Source organism: Leptosomus discolor, chromosome 6 (genome assembly GCF_034619465.1).
Source record: "Leptosomus discolor isolate bLepDis1 chromosome 6, bLepDis1.hap2, whole genome shotgun sequence".
NCBI classification, from domain to species: Eukaryota; Metazoa; Chordata; class Aves; order Leptosomiformes; family Leptosomidae; genus Leptosomus; species Leptosomus discolor.
The window spans coordinates 40,383,507-40,403,227 of NC_141396.1; the positions used below are offsets into that span (position 1 = coordinate 40,383,507).

At 42.3% G+C, this 19,721-nt stretch overlaps 1 protein-coding gene across 2 annotated transcripts in view; it reads right to left on the bottom strand.

Moving 5' to 3' along the window:
- PRKG1 (protein kinase cGMP-dependent 1) overlaps nucleotides 1–19,721 on the bottom strand; it is a 527,430-nt gene that overhangs the window by 67,391 nt on the left and 440,318 nt on the right. For both annotated transcript variants that reach the window (XM_086467486.1, XM_086467485.1), the window contains exon 8: nucleotides 7,220–7,285. In XM_086467486.1, the coding sequence (XP_086323612.1) occupies nucleotides 7,220–7,285 (66 nt within the window). The remainder of the gene's footprint in view (nucleotides 1–7,219; nucleotides 7,286–19,721) is intronic.

The following is a 19,721-nucleotide window of genomic DNA, read 5'->3' on the forward strand; positions in this document are numbered from 1 at the left end:
CCTACCAAACTAGGGCTCGGCATATGCTGAGAAACATTACTTCAGACACGCTGAAGAAGGGGTGGAAATGCAGTAAGCATTGCCAAGAAAATCCAGACTTATCTATCCAGCTCTTTTAGGGACTGAACCCACTGAAATTACTGCTAAAGTTTTCCCTCCTTCCAACGTAAGTTTCCGAGTAGATCTGTCAACATGGATGGTAAGTCCCATAATGGTAAGGGGCCACCACCACAGCTCTGTCTTCCAACCAGAAACCCTAGAAATCCCTCTGCTTTCAAAGTGAAGGATAATTTTATTTCTGTATCTTAGCTTTCTCAGCTTTAGAGAAAGGCAGCCAAAAACACAGCAAAGAGAAATAAAAAGAAAAATATAAAAAAGAGAAGGAAAAGAAAGTGAGGGCAGAAAGGCAAGCAAATTGTCATAAGCCAAATTGCTTAATGACATTTAAGAGGAAATTTGGCTTTAATCAGGTTACATTGAGTAAGCCGGGGTGAAATGTTAGGAGTGCCTGATATACTTCGTGCTGAGCTGTCTTCTGTACAAGTTGCAAGTAGCTTGGGCAGTCCGCTAACACCATCCTCTATCCCAAGGGAGACACAAAGGGCATAAACATACTGGAAAAAGAATTAGAAAATCTTTTTATATTGTGAGTGACTCAAACAAATGGACTCAATGATGATTTAATCAATTAATAAGCAACACTCCAGAGGAAAAAAAAATAAACCCACAACTGTTATGTCTTTGGTTTTGATACTACACAGTGTCAGAGACTAGATAAGAAATAGAAATTGAATGCTTTATTAATTTTAATAATTGAAATCAATTAATACCTATAACTTAAAATAGTTCAGGTGAAAAGCATAGTTCATTACTATACATTTCCATTATTCCCAGGGTGTCTGTCACATATAGGCTTTCTTTTTTTCAAGAAAGAAAGCGCCACTTGAAAAATGAGAAAAAAGCTAGGCTAACTTGAAAGTGCAAACCTCATGAAGTTAAATCAGGCCAAGTGCAAGGTCGTACAACTGGGTTGGGGCCATGCAGATACAGGCTGGGCCATGAGTGGGTCAAGAGCAGCCCTGCGGAGAAGGGCTTGGGGGTGTGTGTGGATGAAAAGCGGAACAAGAGCCAACAATGTGTGCTTACAGCCCAGAAAGCCAATCACATCCTGGGCTGCATCAAGAGCAGTGTGGCCAGCAGGTCAAGGTTGGTGATCCTCCCCCTCTACTCCTCTCTGACGAGACCCCACCTGCAGTGCTGTGCCCAGTTCTGGGGCCCCCAGCACAAGAGAGACACGGACCTGCTCGAGTGGTTCCAGAGGAGGCCGCAAAGATGCTCAGGGGGCTGGAGCACCTCTCCTGTGAGGACAGGTTGAGAGAGTTGGGGCTGTTCAGCCTGGAGAAGAGAAGGCTCTGCGGAGACCTTCTAGTGGCCTTCCAGTACTGAAATGGGGCTACAGGAAAGGTGGAGAGGGACTCTTGATCAGAGAGGGTAGTGATGGTACGAGGGGTAATGGTTCAAACTGGTAAAGGGGAGATTTAGATGAGATATTGGGAAGAAATTCTTGACTGTGAGGGTGGTGAGGCACTGGCACAGGTTGCCCAGAGAAGCTGTGGCTGCCCCCTCCCTGTCCCTGCCCATGGCAGGGGGATTGGAACTAGATGATCTTTAAGGTCCCTTCCAACCCAAACCATTCTATGATTCAATGATAGGATGAAGTGCTGCAAACTACAGTCTCTTGATTATGTCTGCCTTAAGGTCATAGGTTCAGAAATGAAAGTAAGTCCTGCAGCTTCTCTGGCTTCTATATGTTCATGACACCCCTGAGGCACTAAACATAGAGCTGAAGAACAGAACCAGCTATTAAGAATTTTAAAACAAAAAAAAAGAATTAATCAAAAAGTTGAAAAGATTTGGAAAAAGAAATGGCATTTAGGACCAGATTTATGAATTTAGGAATAAGAACAGAATATTTAATATGGCCATCTGTTAATGAAGACTTTATGGTGAAAGAGAATTAATGCTATTCAGCAGGTGAGGAAAACACGGGGCAGGTTAATAAAGGGAACAGTTTGCAGATCAATTGCATTTTTCCCCCTTAATCACTTGGTTTCAGATCACATGACATTACATATGATAAAGATCCACAGATGAAAAACCTACTGACCAAAAAGATCCCAGCTGTCTGTGAGAACACAGCAATGAGCAAAATTCCCCAGCCTGATGTATTTGGGTTGAGCAGAGAGCAGCTGTGGGAAATGCAATATCCTGCGACGTATGAGGTTAACCAGGGTGACTTCATGCTCCCTTTTGCCGCAAGCATGATGAAACCGTTCGGACTGCACTTTGCCCAAGCAGCTTAAACACGCCGTATGGTCTTAAGTGGGTACTTAAGTGTCCTGCTGGATCAGGAGATGCCTGGCCCTAAGCAAGATACCCTGTGTTCATGCACCGAGTGGGGACACAACTTCCAGATGAACAAAACAAGGCTTAATTATCTTGCTTTATGAACAGCAGCTGGAAAAAGGCATATTTTACCCATTACTGCAATAAATATGAGACAAGAGGTCACAGGCCAGAGAATTATTTATATTGGTTTGGACCTAAAGCTGCTGTAACGGGCCTTTCCAGAGTGGCCTTTTGCATAATTAGTCATCACCACTCTGGAAATATCTTCTGCTCACGCAAATTCCCTGAGTTTTCCACTTCATTTAATTTGTAATATTTAATATTATACAATCTAGGAAATAATTTACATAGAACAGCGAAAGCAACGGGAACTCATTAATGAGGAAGAGAAGGCAAAGACCCCTTTGTGTTGCTGGTTTTTAACAAGGCAGGTTGTAATTTTCAATATTAAGATGTGTTAATCACCAGAGTATCTTTTCAACCCCAAATTCCTTACTCAGCAGTGAAAATATGAAAAATTCAGCTCATTCAACACATTAAGATTTATCTTTCTTGTAGTGAAGATTTGCCATAGGATGAAGCCAAACCCTTGAAAGACGACAGTAGAAGCAACACAAGATGTGTATGTTAATGCTCACTTGCACCACAAACAGATATTTAGGCAATTAAGTGACATATAATAATACTGTAATTCTCCCGGAATGCTATAAGACATAACCTAAGGCTTAAAACGCAATTTAAAATAGTTAGGCTTGGTTTGCTTTCATGTGGTTAGGAAAATGTGGCAGGGTTAAATTTCTGATTTTTCTTTTAGGCAATGCAAATAAATCTTTGTCTAGTGAAACATTATATGGGCAAATAAGAAGTAGTCACTGAAAAGAGTAACAACAATTTGCTTAATATCCTAGACTTTTTATTATAATGTCTTAAGCAAGACTTAGGACTGGGCAAGATACTGAAATTCACTTGAGTCACTTTTTTATTGCCTATCTCAACACTGTTGAAGTATCACCTCAGTCACAACTTCCCCAAGAATCTAATCAGAAAACGTCTCGTTATTTTTTTCTCCACATAGCCTTCTGTCTTCATTTTTCCCATTCTCTCCTCATAACCAATTTTCTCCATGGATAAACTTCACCCCAACTGTGAAAAACAGTAAAGTAGCAAAAACTAAAATCTCCAATGAAAGAGTTCAGCTTAGCCTGTATAGGGTCAGTCATGCTAGGACTGTTTTATATTTCTCCAGTTTCCATTGCCAAGAGAGTTGATACAGTAACCTTTCTATCCCCATTAAAAAACAAAACCAGGCTTTCAAATACAGACAAAAACATAAAATCCAAACTGAAAAATAAGAAAATGCCTGAATTATTCAAAACGTTTCCTTAAAAAACCTGTATAATCTTGATATGCCTAACTGAAGAAGACAATAAGCAGAAAGACCAGGATTTAGCACTCAGTATCTGTGAACACCACATAGTACTGTAGCACTACTAGCCTTCGTCAGCAGCAGCTGTGCTTTGAGTTTTAGTGGCTCTTATCTTTCAGCTCCTCTCTCTAACATTTGCATTAGGCAATTTTGTACTCCCAACATCCACCACATTTACACCTGGTAAATCTCAGCGCTCCAGGAAAATATTATTATCAACGCAAATGAATTATATGGAGGAAAAAAAATCACATATAAATAAAAGATGAACCTGAATCAGCTTCAGTGTAAATATTCTTACAGTTCAGATCAATGAACATTTTCAAATACTTTTCCAGTTTCAAGAGGTACGTGTTAAAAAAAAATTAAAAAGTTGCACCAACTTCTCTCTCAGGGTGTCAATGACGATCAAAAGGTTAAGAATGAGTTTTGAACCTTTTCCTCCATTTTATCTCTATACAAAGTACCTGCAAGTAAATTGTGTCTGTACATGTTCTTTCAAATTGATTTACAGAACAGATGCCCATGGCTGTCCCACTTGTGTCTACACAATCTTTATCAGAAGAAGTTTTCCAGAAAATTTCCTAGAGGACCAATCCATCAAATCCAGCATATCATAACTGTTAACTTCTTCTCATTCAGTCTAACTATATGTCTGGGTCGGGGACATCCCAAGCAGAGATACAGGCTGGGCCATGAGTGGGTCAAGAGCAGCCCTGTGGAGAAGGGCTTGGGGGCGTGTGTGGATGAAAAGCGGAACAAGAGCCAACAATGTGTGCTTACAGCCCAGAAAGCCAATCACATCCTGGGCTGCATCAAGAGCAGTGTGGCCAGCAGGTCAAGGTTGGTGATCCTCCCCCTCTACTCCTCTCTGACGAGACCCCACCTGCAGTGCTGTGCCCAGTTCTGGGGCCCCCAGCACAAGAGAGACATGGACCTGCTCGAGTGGGTCCAGAGGAGGCCACAAAGATGCTCAGGGGGCTGGAGCACCTCCCCTGTGAGGACAGGCTGAGAGAGTTGGGGTTGTTCAGCCTGGAGAAGAGAAGGCTCTGCGGAGACCTTCTAGTGGCCTTCCAGTACTGAAATGGGGCTACAGGAAAGGTGGAGAGGGACTCTTGATCAGAGAGGGTAGTGATGGTACGAGGGGTAACGGTTCAAACTGGTAAAGGGGAGATTTAGATGAGATATTGGGAAGAAATTCTTGACTGTGAGGGTGGTGAGGCACTGGCACAGGTTGCCCAGAGAAGCTGTGGCTGCCCCCTCCCTGGCAGTGTTCAAGGCCAGGCTGGATGGGGCTGGGAGCAACCTGGTCTAGTGGAAGGTGTCCCTGTCCATGGCAGGGGGGTTGGAACTGGATGGTCTTTAAGGTCCCTTCCAACCCAAACCACTCTGTGATTCTGTGACTCTATGTTTCTATTTCTCCACATTAACAGAACAGCATCCGCACAACTTTCCAAGTTTACAGAAGTCTTAGTAGATTTTTCTCCATATTAAAATTAGCTTCTACAGTCATTTGCACGCCTATAAAATAATAATCTAAGAGAAGAGCCATGACGAGAAAGTCAGAACTGGTCAGGACACAGGACAACCTTCCTTGAACTATAATAGCATTGCTTCTCTTGCACTATAAATAGGATTTTTATAAATAGTGTTACTCTGCTGCTAATTGCAGAGCACTACTAGAATCTCTGGTATAGATTAACTCAGCTTCATCAGTTTAAATTTAACTTGTACTTCCTTACTATTTCAAGGTCATTATACACTGAGAAAAAGGCACAAAACCAAGCAAATACATGGTCTGTAAAATGATCATGAATGACTGACTTTGCAATTACTAGTTATTTGGGTTTTAATGCTTACAGTGCAAACCAAAAATATTCCTTACAGAATTGTTCAGAAAAAATGCATAAATTACTTGTTGCTTTGTATTTCTCTGAATTAATGCTTGCTAAATTATCTAATTATGTCAGTTCTTCTTCTCTTTGCCCCACAGAATGATAAGGAATAGTGTGTCTTTTATCTACCAGGCTACCTTGCTTGTGTATGTGAAAGTCACTCAGCTGGCAGTCCTGAAGTTCACCATCTGTTTTCCATGGATAGACTACAATTTTTTTAATTGATCACAAACAAACTCACATCAGAAGACCTAGGATTTTTGAAGTATTATTCCCCAGTTCAGTTGTTACAGAACAGCAGATTTCTAGAAATGAAGGACTGTAAGATAACTGAATACAAAACGCTTGTGTCAAAGGAGGACTGAGTGTACGCAGATCTTCCCTACAAGATACTTGAACATCTCATCAGAATGCAAGGGCCTCCGAGGTCACTTGTAATCCAGCATCAGACCTTTGACGGTCTCTTGCATCAACACCATGTGCCCAGGGAAGAGTTCAATGACAGAGCAACCATTTGTGATATTTGCCTTGGTACTCTCCTATGCCTCTCTGAAACTTCCTAGACCAGAGGTAGGTCCTACATATTTAATAAATCCAAAGGTTTTATTTTCCTTTTGAACACTTGTGAACTGTTCCCATTTTCCTACAGCTCTGTGAACGATCCCTGTGTGAAGAGCTGCCTCCTTTTGCTTCCACCTCCTTCCTGAAGGTTTCTTTGGGTTGTTGCATTGGGGGAGGCAGTGAAAAGTCAATCCCCATTCACCCTACCCACCTCTCTCATGGTTTCACAGATCTATGCTACATTCCCTTGAAAGGATTCCTGTGAAAGATTTGTCTGTACCTTTTGATGGTCTATGCCACTGCTTCACAGCCCTCATAACTGGAAAACCATGCCAAAAGTCATGCTGAATTTTCAAGGTAATGCTATTTTTTTTTAATCCCATTCCCAACAACTGTAGAGAGCAGTTGAATTTGCAGCATGGTTTTCTAGAACCCCAGCATTTATTTTTTAGATTAATATAAGACATTATTTTACTCTTCTGATCTCCTCTATCTCGTTTGAGCTGCAGAGCTTCAAGCAGTGCTACATCCTTTGGACAAGGGCTCTCCATCCTCACATGGACTAGAATAACAACATCTTGCTCTAACATTTGCCAGAAGCTTGGTCCCTTTCATGACATTTTGCCGCCGCAAACTCAATCTGTGTTCCACCGTAATGTCTGGATCAGTTTCCACAGTAATGCTGTCTCCCCATTTATTTCCATTTTGTCTTTCTGTGTTGCTTAATTTTCTCCATTTGTCACTACTGAGTTCTGTCTTACTCATTTAGGGGCATCTTTGCTCTACTTCATTAAGGACGCATATCATACACTGGGAATATATTACTCAAAATTAAATGACCTCTCTGGAGAAAACTATCAAAGGCTTTAGCTAAAAACTGTAAAAGGTACGAACACCCCAACCCAAGGCAGGAAAATGATGTACTTACTCTCTGTCTATGACCAGACAAGTTACTGCTTCAGCTGCAATGACGTTAGCTGTTCTGACATCCTCCCTGAAAGAAAAAATACATTTCTTAAGTAAGCTATATCATTTTCATGACAATCTTTTTATTCCCAAACATATCACATTCTTAAAGCACTTCAATAATAGATTTTTGGGTTTCACAGCTTTTTCCCTATATTGATTTGATGTTCATCACCTGTACAGACTTCAAGCATGCAAAAGCTAAAAATCACGCATGTGCAGAAAAAAAGAAACAGGTTCCCCTTGTAAATAAGACATCCAGCCACGCTTTTCATCTGTTTTAGGCAAAGTCTCGTTTCTTACTGTGCACATTTGTGCACAGCAACAGTTTTATCAAAATACTAGATATTTGCATAGATTTATCTATGAACATTTAGACTTTTGCTTATGCCCTTCTCCCCAGAAACATACATAATATCTCAGGGTTGGAACATGAAGCATGTAGTTAAGCAGGATGTCAGCTCTGCCACTCACACAGGTGTAACGTATATGGTACGCTATAGGACTTGCAAGGCATTTGCTGTCTGAGCACACAGGAGGCTGGGACTGTGCCTATAAAAGGGGCCTGATCAGGAAAAGCTTTTGAAAGGTCTTGGCATTTTCACCAGCTTTTCAGAAATTAAAAATATTGCACTTAAGATTTTTTTCGGTATCTTCGTTATCAAACACTTCATGTTCTCCCTTTCCCTGCCCCACCAAGACTTTGGCCATGGCCAGTCCAAGCTACAAAATATTACGTTAATTTATTTTAATCAGACCGATTTGGTATTTCATCAGGATTGTAGAGAGGCTGTTGCATTTTCTGTGTTGGCCAAACAAGTGTATAGGGTTCAGAGTCACTGTTTTATTCAAATTCACTCCAAACCTTTCTATGTATGAAGGGTAAGTGGATTATAGGCTAAAGAAACCTACACCTTTTAAACACACTTAATTCATTTAGACTGGAAAACGACTGTACACTTCCTCTGAAACAGAACATGAGATTTAAAAATGCTGTTAGAAATAGCAGTTCCCCTGTTTAAAGACTGGATGTATTAAAGCAGTAATATAATACAAAAGGGTGATGCATGTGCACTCATAGAGGAATACGCACTCTTCCTTTAAGGCAATAATTAATTTTAATTTCTTTTGAGCTATCTTTAACATCTTTAAATATTCAGCAAGCAGAAATACAAATGAAAAAAACATTAATATTCAAGCCTACATTCAAACACTGTCTTTGAGTCTATTTTCAATTAAATTAAGTGTGTATTAGTGCTAATTTATACATACTGATAAACAAAATTATGGTTATTTAAAGCAAGTAGAAAGAAGTAGCTGAATAGCAGTAGACAATTACCCCTATTAACTTCTAAAATGTTGGTAAATATAGAGAGGATAAGGAATGGATAATATTTAATATCCCATTAAGGTGCCACAGCCAACTTTTGCTGGTATATTAGTACATTAAAATAAGTATGCAAACTTTCCAGTTGTCCATAAATTCCAGTTAAAACTTAACATATTTGTCCCATTATCTCAGATGCCTTTCTGCCACAAAAAGACAGTTTATTCCTTTATAGTTATAGATTATGGTTACTGTATTACAGTTATATGACATTTAGAGATTAAAACACACAAGTAACTGTTACAGTTTCCACTCTCTTGTACTTAATATGGCATTTTAATCAGCATGAAATTAATGTAGAACGATGGCACTTTCCCAAAGAGCATTTCAATTTGCACAAACACCTGAAGAGAGGGACGGCAGGGTTTTTGTAATGCAGAAAGTCACGCGATTTTGAGGTTTCTTTACATTCTGCACAAGTAGAAATACCTGAGAAGCAAAAATCCAGTTCTTTCTAGTGAATGATGAAGTGGCTCACATATGAAGTGTTAAGTCAAGAAATTGCTGCCTTTGGGTATCTCTAAAGCCATCCTGTGCATTGTTGCCTACAACTCCCCCTCTGCCACTGCTGCAGGACCCTCGGCCCGCAAATACCGGACAAAGGGACCGATGGGGGGAAGCATCTTTCTGCTTTTACAGTCTAAATTGATTGTAAGTGGGCTTATAAACCTTGCATGCTCTTGTGTTAAGGGGTGTTTACTAATCAGGCTGCAAGCAGGATTAAAAATCTCATCAAGTTTCTAAAAATAGAAGGAAAAAATCAACATATTTTCAGTTCTATACAAACATTAAACCTTTATGTGAATCAGCTGTGAAATACAAGACACACTCGGACTTCCAAACACTGCCAACAACTCACATAGGCTTAAAAATGACAAACATACCTAGGGCCATGTCACCAATCTTCAAATTAACCTCAATCACCTTCAAGCAAAACAAATGGTCAGTTCATGTTTTAAAAGGGAATATTTTGACAGGTGCCCCCCAGCTACAGCACAGCATTAAATGCAACAAGTAATTATTAGAAGTGTGGAACTGCACAGCATTAAATGCAAAAGTAATTACTAGAAGTGCACAGCATTAAATACAACAAGTAATTATTAGAAGTGCACACCATCAAATGCTGCAAGTAATTATGTGAAAGCCTTGCTTGCGAGCACTGACTCGGACGCTTTCTGGACTTCATCGCAGGAGTAGTCGTCGCTGCTCCCCGAGAAACAGCACTCTTCATCAGAGGAATCTCCTTCACTATCCGAATACCCCATCGCTACTCTTTGCCTTCACTATTTACCCGCAGGAAAACGCCTGCTTCCTTACAGCCTGTTACTATATTTTATCCTCTGGGTGAGCTCTGGTATTCTACAGCCCCTCCAGCTTCAAACTTTGGGACTTGGAGAAAGGTCACAGCTGCTGGGGAGGTGTTTCTAGGGTGCATCATGGGGAAATACAAGTAGAGGGTATTTTGGAACCACAAAGAGGTACACAGCTGCACACAAGTGGGCATGGCTCCTGTCCTGGGGCAGAAGACCTTGTACTGCTGTGCTTCAGCTCCTTAATCCCACGTGGGAATTAGATGGCAACTGTTATCCACATTCCTAAAGCTCTTCCAAAGTGTCTTAGCACATCACTATAAACATGAGTACATCATTTAAGAGACGAAATGCACATACGTATATTTTTCTTGTTACAATTTATCACCTAGTTCACCACATGTAACTCAGGAAGTTTCAACAATTTTGCTTCTGATAAGCTGCCAACAACTTAAGAATCATGATTTTTTTTTTGAACCATTCCCAGGAACTTTTCTGATAAAAGTGTATTGATCACATTACTTATACAGCTGTGTTGGAAAATGCAACTATGAAAGATATAAGACTCTTTAATCAGACATAAGGTCATATGTCAGCCTCTGTTTCCTGATTTTACCTTAGGCTGTAAACATTTGTCTTAGATTTGAAAATCTTTGAAATGAGTCCCATCTTTTTTGCCTTTTTACCTTCCTACATCCCCTAACTCATTGAAGTCCAGCTCCAACACCAGCTCTCTACCACACCTAACCCCTTAATAATGTTGATATATTTCTTCAAAGAAATGGAAACTACATTTGGATGACTTAATTTAACAATGTACTATTATATTTGCTTGAAACTTGCTGTTACGCCACCAGCAAGCACTGCTCTATGTTATTCCCAGAAGATGGACACAACTGCTGCAACCTTGGCATGATGTTTACCCAGCTTTTGGGACTGGTCCCCTGCAAGACACAACCTCCTGGCACAAAATAGCCTTTATTATTAATACCTTGCTGCACGAAGCATCACGTTTACAGCTAAGCCTCTTCTGCTCATCTCCTGACTGGCATTTTGTCAGCCAAAATTGATTTCATGCTAAAATACAGTAGAGACATTTTGAGATCTCCAGGTAGGCAAAACCCTCTCTTTAAAGGACAGAGCTAGGGCTGGTTTTTCAGAAGATCACCAAATAAGGGTACTGCTCCTCAGACTACCCAATAAAGGCAATTTTTATCTCCCATGTGAAAGTCACGGTGTAATCAGAAAATACCTGACAAAATAATAAAGGGAGATAGAGACGCTGGGTTTTGAGCTATTAACGCTAAATTTAAGTTAATAACTGATTTTTCCCATAATTTTTTTTCCTTTCACTTATTTCCAACATGCCTTGTGCTAAATACTTTAAATCAACCTTATTAAAAATACTGTAACAAGGTCGAGAGTACAGTGCTGGAAAGTGGTAAAATGCCTTGAATAACTTGAATATCAACAAATTAGGAACCTCAGACAGTCTTCCTGCAGCAGATTTTTAAAACCCACCAGGGAAGACCTAATTTTTTCTTTCCATCTTTTCTTTGAAAACCCTCATCAACACCATTTTCAAGTTTAAATGATCTAAACGCTCATTACCAGAAGTCCCAAAGGACTTGATTTTTCTACCACAGACCTCTCCTAGACAGTAGCAGCTTCTGCAGAGCAACCACCAAGGACCAGACACTGACCCAGCTACTCTTGGTGGCTGGTCAAGGTCCTTCAGTTATTTGGTCAAAGAAAAATGGGTTGTCATCATCATTTTTAGAGAAAGAAATAAAAAAAGCCCCAACAATCCTGAGTGTACATTTTGGGATAGATACTGCTGCAAGCAGTAACCCTTTGGCAGTCTACTAACCCATTTAGATAGGATGGCCATTGCTCTTACCAGAAAATACAGTCTGATCAAGACAGGTGTCACCTGTAGGAAGTTTTATCTGAAACATTAGGACTACCTTTGTAAATTATGTGACCACCTAACAGGTGGAAGCGAAACTGTGGGTTGATTTTAACCGTATCCTCAATTGGTACAGCTTGTGCCACTCTGCACCCTCTTTCCTACTTTTTTTTGGTAGCCATTGCTGAATTCAAGTCACAGAATGGTGATGTGATCCATAATGATTGATGGTGTAAACCATGGTCTGTATCAGTTACCTGGATCTATTGACTGATTTTCATAGGGGAAAAAACACCCCTTGTAGACTGATGTTGGATTTCCCAGCACTTCAGCTTTCTGAGAACACAACATCCATTTGCCAATGATTTTGACTATAAAAATACATTACTGGAATTAATAAATACAATGTGGTCTACTAAACTACTAAAAACCCCATAGGCATTAAAATCACACCTTCTATAAAGGGAATGAGATACAATAGGAAAGAGATTTTGCTTCAAGTTACCCCAATTTAAAGGCATGTATCAAAAAGCACACACGGCCACCTGCAATTTAGGCTATATGGCTACTGGGAAAGTGAAACATTTCCTATAGAACAACATTTCAGTTTGTCCAGACAAAATGGTTGAAAAATACCATTTTACAGGGGGTTTATTCTATATAAGCAAACCGTATGACTCTCCAAATAGGCTAGAAAACGTACCAACCCCTTCTAATAATTTGTTTTATGTCTTGTGAGCATATCATTGGCATGAACTTGCTGTTTCTAAAATAGATATTATATTCCCAGTAGCTCCAGCTGAAAGGTTTAAGCCCCGGCAAGTACTGCACAATACGATTTACAAAAAAGAGCCCTTCCTTATTTTAATATTTATGAAGGTAAATACTTGAAGATGGTGAACAGGTCTTTCAAGACTCTGTTGGTCAAGAGAATTCTGCTCTATCCTTACTGTACTGACACTTCTAAAAGCAAATGAAACTCTCAACAACTGCTGCTAAGATTACGCCAAGTTTTAACTCAAAATTCTCCTAACAAGTCACGATGTGCTGAGATCATTTCAGGATGCTGTCTGAAGTCTGACAGTTATTTTCTGCTTCATATTAATGATGGGTGTTATTTCACGAAAAGGGAAATGCCTGGAGGGCTCCTCCTTCTTTTCAGTTTCGTGAATGATGGAAAATCAAGTCCTAATTTTAAATATACATATATATTATTTTTGCATTCATTGTATGTATTTGGGGAAACAACTGCTGTTACAAATACTGCACTGCTCCTTTGCGACTGCTCCTTTGCCTTGCCACCGCCTACAGCCTAGCCTTGAACAAGTCATTTCATTGATCCCTATATTGCTATATTTTCCTATATTCTTATATACGAATGTATTTCTCTCTATATACGACTTTTTTCTGTATTTCACCTGAATTTCACTATCTGATTCTTACATTACAATGAGAAAAATACTTCTATTCACCATGTGATCCCCTGGGTCTCCAGACAAAAGAAACTACGCAAGAGATGGCTGCTGTTATTTTTACTGGATTATAGATCTGATGTAGTGATGCTGCTGAATTAACAAGTGTTACATTGTCAGACTACCTACGCTGATATCAACACATATAATGCAGATAAATATTGCCAGAAACTACTATTAATTCAAGCAGAAGCACTATGACAGGCACTATCATATACAGTACAATATTGAACCCACTCCTGCACCTTGGAAGTGAACTGGGAGACGCAGAGAGCAAAAAGTATTGATAACACAGAGTCCTTCTGCTGCAATTTTAAAAGCTGGTGTAAAATCAGCCCCTGCTAGCCACCTTCACATTTGTATACATGATCATAAGCTGACAGTGACACAGGAAACCCAGAGGGGGCTGTGTCAGCTGCAAACTGTTCTGAGAAGAGAAGGGTATGTGTCCCTCGTGATCTGAAAGCAGAGAAAAAAGGTCTTGCTGCCACTTGACTATCATGAAGCTGGCATAAATCTGACGGTATCTACTCTTTTGACAGTCAGCACAAGGATTTTCCCCCTGCTGCAAGGCATAATCAGGTTCTTCCACCAACTCCTGGCTGCAAGGTAATCGCAGCTGCAACAATATGAACGGGTTATGAACCACATGGGTCATGGTGTTAATAAAGAGAAAATCCTTTATTAACTTTATTATACACTTTAGGTATATTCTCACCGTATTTAAACCATAATTGATAATTGCAAACTACTCAGGAAATAATCTGTGACCTCTGCCACAACTAATTTAACCCACAAGCACTTTTCCTAAGTGCTAAGTTACTAATTTGTCATTATTTATGAAGACAGCTATATTAAAATCAAATCAAAATGTGATCCAAGAGTTAAAAGTAATGCGACACATCTATTGCATGGGAACAATATCAACGCTGTGCTTACGCAACTCCATTTTAAACCACGTGCAAGTAGTTTTCAAGGTCACAGTTCAATCTCGGAAGCAGCTAAGGTATACGATAGTATCTGTAAACGTATTTTATAGGCAAGTAAACGAATGCACGAGGAGCTCAAGTGAGGTGCATTAGTTTATAGAGGCAGCAATTAGCCTCAGCACTACCAGAACTGGCAGCTGGCTTCTCTTCAAGAATTAAGGAGGCCGCATCCATCTGGCCTCATGTCTTTACTGTGGTGGTGTGCTCATAAAGTGCATGCCTGTGATCTCTGTAGAGGCAAGGATCAGGTTATCCCTTAACTATGCCACTCAGATACTGTGCCAGCCTTGCTAGGTGTAACCACTATACTGATATCCTGAATCCTACAATAACACAGAAGAGTTTTCAGTCAGATTAGTGGAAACCACTGCATCCAAAGCAGCTTCTTACAGGCTGAGGTCCATACATAGCCAGATTTTTTCTCCCCTTCAAGTAGTTCTATGACTTATTTTCCTTTTCTTGCTTGGCAAATTCTTTGTGCATGAGAGCACTGGGACAAATACCCTTTTATCATGCTGAAGCAATGAGCATTGTATTTGTCTATTGAAACCACATCTCATCGCAGGGATGTCTGGCCTATCTGCAAATCATAAGAGGCTCTTTCAGTTGAGAACATTTTTTAAGGGTTTACTTGAATTCATGGCTTCTTTTTTTAAGAACTATATTTTAAACAACGCTCTCCTCAGCACTGCAAAGAAGGGAAGGGAAGCTGTAATGAGATTATGGCTTCTCCTTTATGGATGCCAGCAGCAGGATCTAGACAACAAGCTGTGGGAGCTATTTTTTCACTACCACTCATCCTTGGCTGACACTACCAGCCTCCACCACCAAGCTTCCTGGGTACCAAATTCCCACTCCCCTATTCTTCAGGTCACTGCAGTCCCACGTAAGGCATGTTGTTTGCACTGTACTCTGATCTGCCTCTTCCCATGGCCAATGCTCTGCCTGTGCCAGTGGATCTGAGAGCCTTCACCCTGGTCACTGTGCCCATCTCACCTTCCTCCCTGTGTTACTGACTCCTCTGGGTCCACCCATCTCTTCACTTCCGCAGGCCAAATTCACTGCATCCCTGTTACAATCGTTTGCCTTTCTTCTGTCACCGATGTCAAGGACTTAAGTTTAGATTCCTAAAATAAAGAGTTTGTCACTGCCCCGAGTGTGCCAATAGGCTTTAATTGCCCTGAGCAGCCTCATTGGGACCTTCACCCAACATCTTCTGCCCATGGTTCAGAAGTCCCATTTCAGCTCAGCCTGGGATCCTCAGTTTTAAGTACAGGCACAACTGTCTCTTGTCTCTAGCCCTATTTCTTGGATGGATCTTGGATCTGCAATACCTTGGTCCCATCTCCCAGATGGACCACGCTTGATGCTGTAGCCTTCCTTCTAGCCCTGTCTCTGCCCGTCTCCTGCTGCTCCTGTCAGGACTCCCTGGGTGGACCTGGGATCTAGGCCATCCTCTCCCTGTGTCTGGGAATGCAGGAGCACCCTGTTATCAGCACCCAGCTCAGGACCCAGTTTCACTCAGAGTGGGTTTCACTTGGCTAATTAGAGCGAACACTTTGTTGTATTTGCTGCCTGAAAGGTCATGCCAGTAACGGGTATTAAAGCATCACAAGTGAGAGCAGAAAGTGCCCAAACCCTTCATTTTGGACTAGAACAACAAAATTTATGTCCTGGACACACCCAACTAATGATGTGAAGGACCACACTGGCACCTGCTGATGCAAGTGCAGCAAGGGAGCTGGAGATGCTCACTGCTGCTCTTTCTTCAGCAGCCTTTTCACGTCTAACTAAGTAAGGTTTCAGATAGCTTCCAGATGAGCTAGTGGGGCTCCTGCAAGAAACCAGTGTCCTTCAAAAACTTCTCAAAGCCTCCTACTGATGCAATTAGCTCTCCTGAGTCTCTGGAAGCCTGTGCTTCCCATCCAGCTTCTGCTTTCATTTGAGCACTGCTCTAAACTGTAGCACAGAGACACTTGACCCAGCTTTAAGCTGGCTGGTGTGGGTAGCAGCAGCACCAGAAGAACCACAGAGACTAAATCAACCCATGCTGCGCTGCACACTGCCACACTCGACTCCTCCAAGGGCCAGGTTAATCCCTGCAAAGCCAGATAGAGCAACCCTCTGCAACACCATGGTCTGTGGAGCTGATGTGGCCATGTTTTATTCTGAGTACCCAATTTCTTATCATAGAATGGTTTGGGTTGGAAGGGACCTTGAAGAACATCTAGTTCCAACCCCCCTGCCATGGGCAGGGACACCTTCCACTAGACCAGGTTACTCCCAGCCCCATCCAGCCTGGCCTTGAACACTGCCAGGGAGGGGGCAGCCACAGCTTCTCTGGGCAACCTGTGCCAGTGCCTCACCACCCTCACAGTCAAGAATTTCTTCCCAATATCTCATCTAAATTTCCCTTTTTCCAGTTTGAACCGTTACCCCTCGTACCATCACTACCCTCCCTGATCAACAGGCCTTCCCCACCTTTCCTGTAGGCCCCCTTTCAGTACTAGAAGGCCACTAGAAGGTCTCCGCAGAGCCTTCTCTTCTCCAGGCTGAACAGTCCCAACTCTCTCAACCTGTCCTCACAGGGGAGGTGCTCCAGCCCCCTTAGCATCTTTGCGGCCTCCTCTGGACCTACTTGAGCAGGTCCGTGTCTTTCTTGTACTGGGGGCCCCAGAGCTGGATGCAGCACTGCAGGTGGGGTCTCACTAGAGTGGAGTTGTGGTGGTTTGGTGTCTGTTGGGGTTTTGCCACGGTTTTGGTAGTGTGGGAGGGGGCTATGGAGGTAGCTCCTGTAAGAGGCTTCCAGAAGCTCCCCCAGCTCCAATTTTGGACCTGCCTCTGAGCAAGACCAGACCAACGGCATCTCTGTGAATAACTGTTTAAGAGTGAAAGAAGCCACTGACCGTGGCTCTTTATTCTGTTTGTGTTGGTGAGCGAAGGGGGATGGAAGAGAGACAACCATGCAGACAGCCAGGTCAGTGAGGAAGGAGAGGGGGAGGTGTGCTGGTGCAAAGGTTCCCCTGTGGCCTGTGGTGGGGCGGCAGCTGAGCTCCTGCAGCCCCTGGAGACCAGCGGTGGCCCAGAGGTTGGCCTGCAGCCTGCGGAGGACTCCAGGCTGGAGGAGCAGGGACCGGGCCCGAAGCAGACTGAGCCTCCCGCCGTGCTGGAGCCGCCCGTTGGTGGGAGGGCAGCAGCCCCGGGAGGGACCTGAGCTGGGGCAGTTTGTGGGGAGCTACGGCCCCGTGGGAAAGGACTCATGGAGCAGTTGGAGGAGGGCTGTCTGCCGTGAGAGGGACCCCACAATGGGTCAGGGGAAGGCTGCGAGGACCGATCTCTCTGAGGACAGAGGAGCAGCAGAGACATTTTGTGCTAGACTGACTGTAACCCCCATTCCCTCCCCCCTGCACTGCTGGGGGGGAAGAGGGAGCAGAGCTGAGCCCAGGAAGGCTGGAGGGGTTGGGTGGGGGGGAGCTGTGTTGTATTTAAGATATGGCTTTGTCTCTCATTCTCATTGGTGGTGGTGGTTGTTTTGTATTAAATGTATGTTGTTATACCCAAGTTGAGTCTGTCTTTTGCTCATAACCATAACTGGTGAGTGAGCCCTCCCTGTCCTCTGTCTCGATCCTTAAGCCCTTTTGGTTGCATTTTCTCCTCCTCATCCCTCAGGGGATGGGGTAGGGGTGAGCGAGCGGCTGTGTGGGCTTTTGGAGCCAGCTGGGTAGGCTCAAACCACGACAGGAGTAGAGGTGGAGAATCACCTCCCTCAACCTGTTGGCCACGCTGCTCTTGATGCAGCCCAGGGTGCAACTGTCTTTCTGGGCTGCAAGTGCATGTTGCCAGCTCATACTCAGTTTTTCATCCACCAGCACCACCAAGTCCTTCTCCCCAGGACTGCTCTTGATTCACTCACTGCCCAGCCTGTATCTGTGCTTGGGATTGCCCTGACCCAGGTGCAGGATGTTGCACTTGGCCTTGAATTTCTTGAGGTTTGCATAGGCTCACCTCTCCAGCCCGTCAAGGTCCCTCCAAGCATGTCAACAGCACCACACAGCTTGGTGTCATCGGCAGACTTGCTGTAGGTGCACTCAATACCACCATGCATATGGCAAACAAAGATGTTAAATAGCACCGGTTCCAATACTGACCCCTGAGGAATGCCACTTGTCACTGGTCTCCACTCTGATATCGAGCCATTGACTGTGACTCTCTGAGTGCGACCATCCATTATTCTGTGCGTTATTTTATGGTGGAATAGCATGGAAAGGAAAATTATGGGCAAAGTTTATCACCAATAAAGATGCAAAACTGCTCATTTTCTTTTGTCTTATATTCTCCTTTCTGTGCACAGAGTGATGGAGCAGATTTTATACTTTGGCTCTGTGATCACCTTAACTTATCTAAGATAAGTCAAACCTTTGGCAGGCTTAGTGTTCTGGTAGATCAATGGAACTCACACCTTGGCTGGTAATCATTAGTATCAAGGAAAGCACCAATGGGCAAGGGTATCAGTGGAAAGGGACATGGTGAGAAGACGTAGCTGAGAGGGAATAGGGAAGTTCGGGACCAGTCTCTGGCACAAACACAGTCATACGCTCACTTAAGGTGACTCTATAACCACACCCTAAATGATCTATGGTTGCCTAGAGGATATGCATAGCCAAATCTTCATCCCTGTCTTGTCTGGTGAAGGTGTGAAGGTGGGACTAGAAATCTTCCTGTCTTTCAGACGCTCAGCTTGCACTCCCTCGTGATTTCACCATTTAAGCAACCAACTAATCACAAAACTTGCCAAGCTATGGAAAGGTTGCATTTCTATTACAAACCAGCACAATATAACTGCTTAAAACATGCATCAAATTGAAGTGAAAAAGCAAAAGATGTTTTGCCTGTGAAAGACATTGCTATAAGAAACCTATTTTTTATCCATTAGAAAGTATTCACAGTTCTTAATGAATAATTCACTAGTAAAAAAAGAAGTACACAGTACATTTTAAGACGTTTTTCTAAATAACCCCTTGATTATGGCTCTTTCACCACTAAAATATTTACTAAGAAAAACCCCAAATCCAATTACGTAATGTCTGGAGAGCAGCATAATACAGTCTTAGAAAATAAAGTGAAAAATCTGAAAAATTGATTTGCTGCAGCCCGAGGAGAAGCTAAAAACTTTGAAGAAGCACTGAAAAAGCCAAAAGAGATTTCACGCTCCACCTACACCAAGCCTAGATGAGCAGGGGAAAGTCCTTTCAAGGCAGCATTTAAAGTGTTCATTCAGTAACCACAATACCAAATAAATCACAACTTAAAACAAATACAACCCCAAAGCTGCTGATTCTCCAGGCAGTCCTATCCAACTCATAACCGTAACTTCTCTACAGATTTAAAAATCACTCC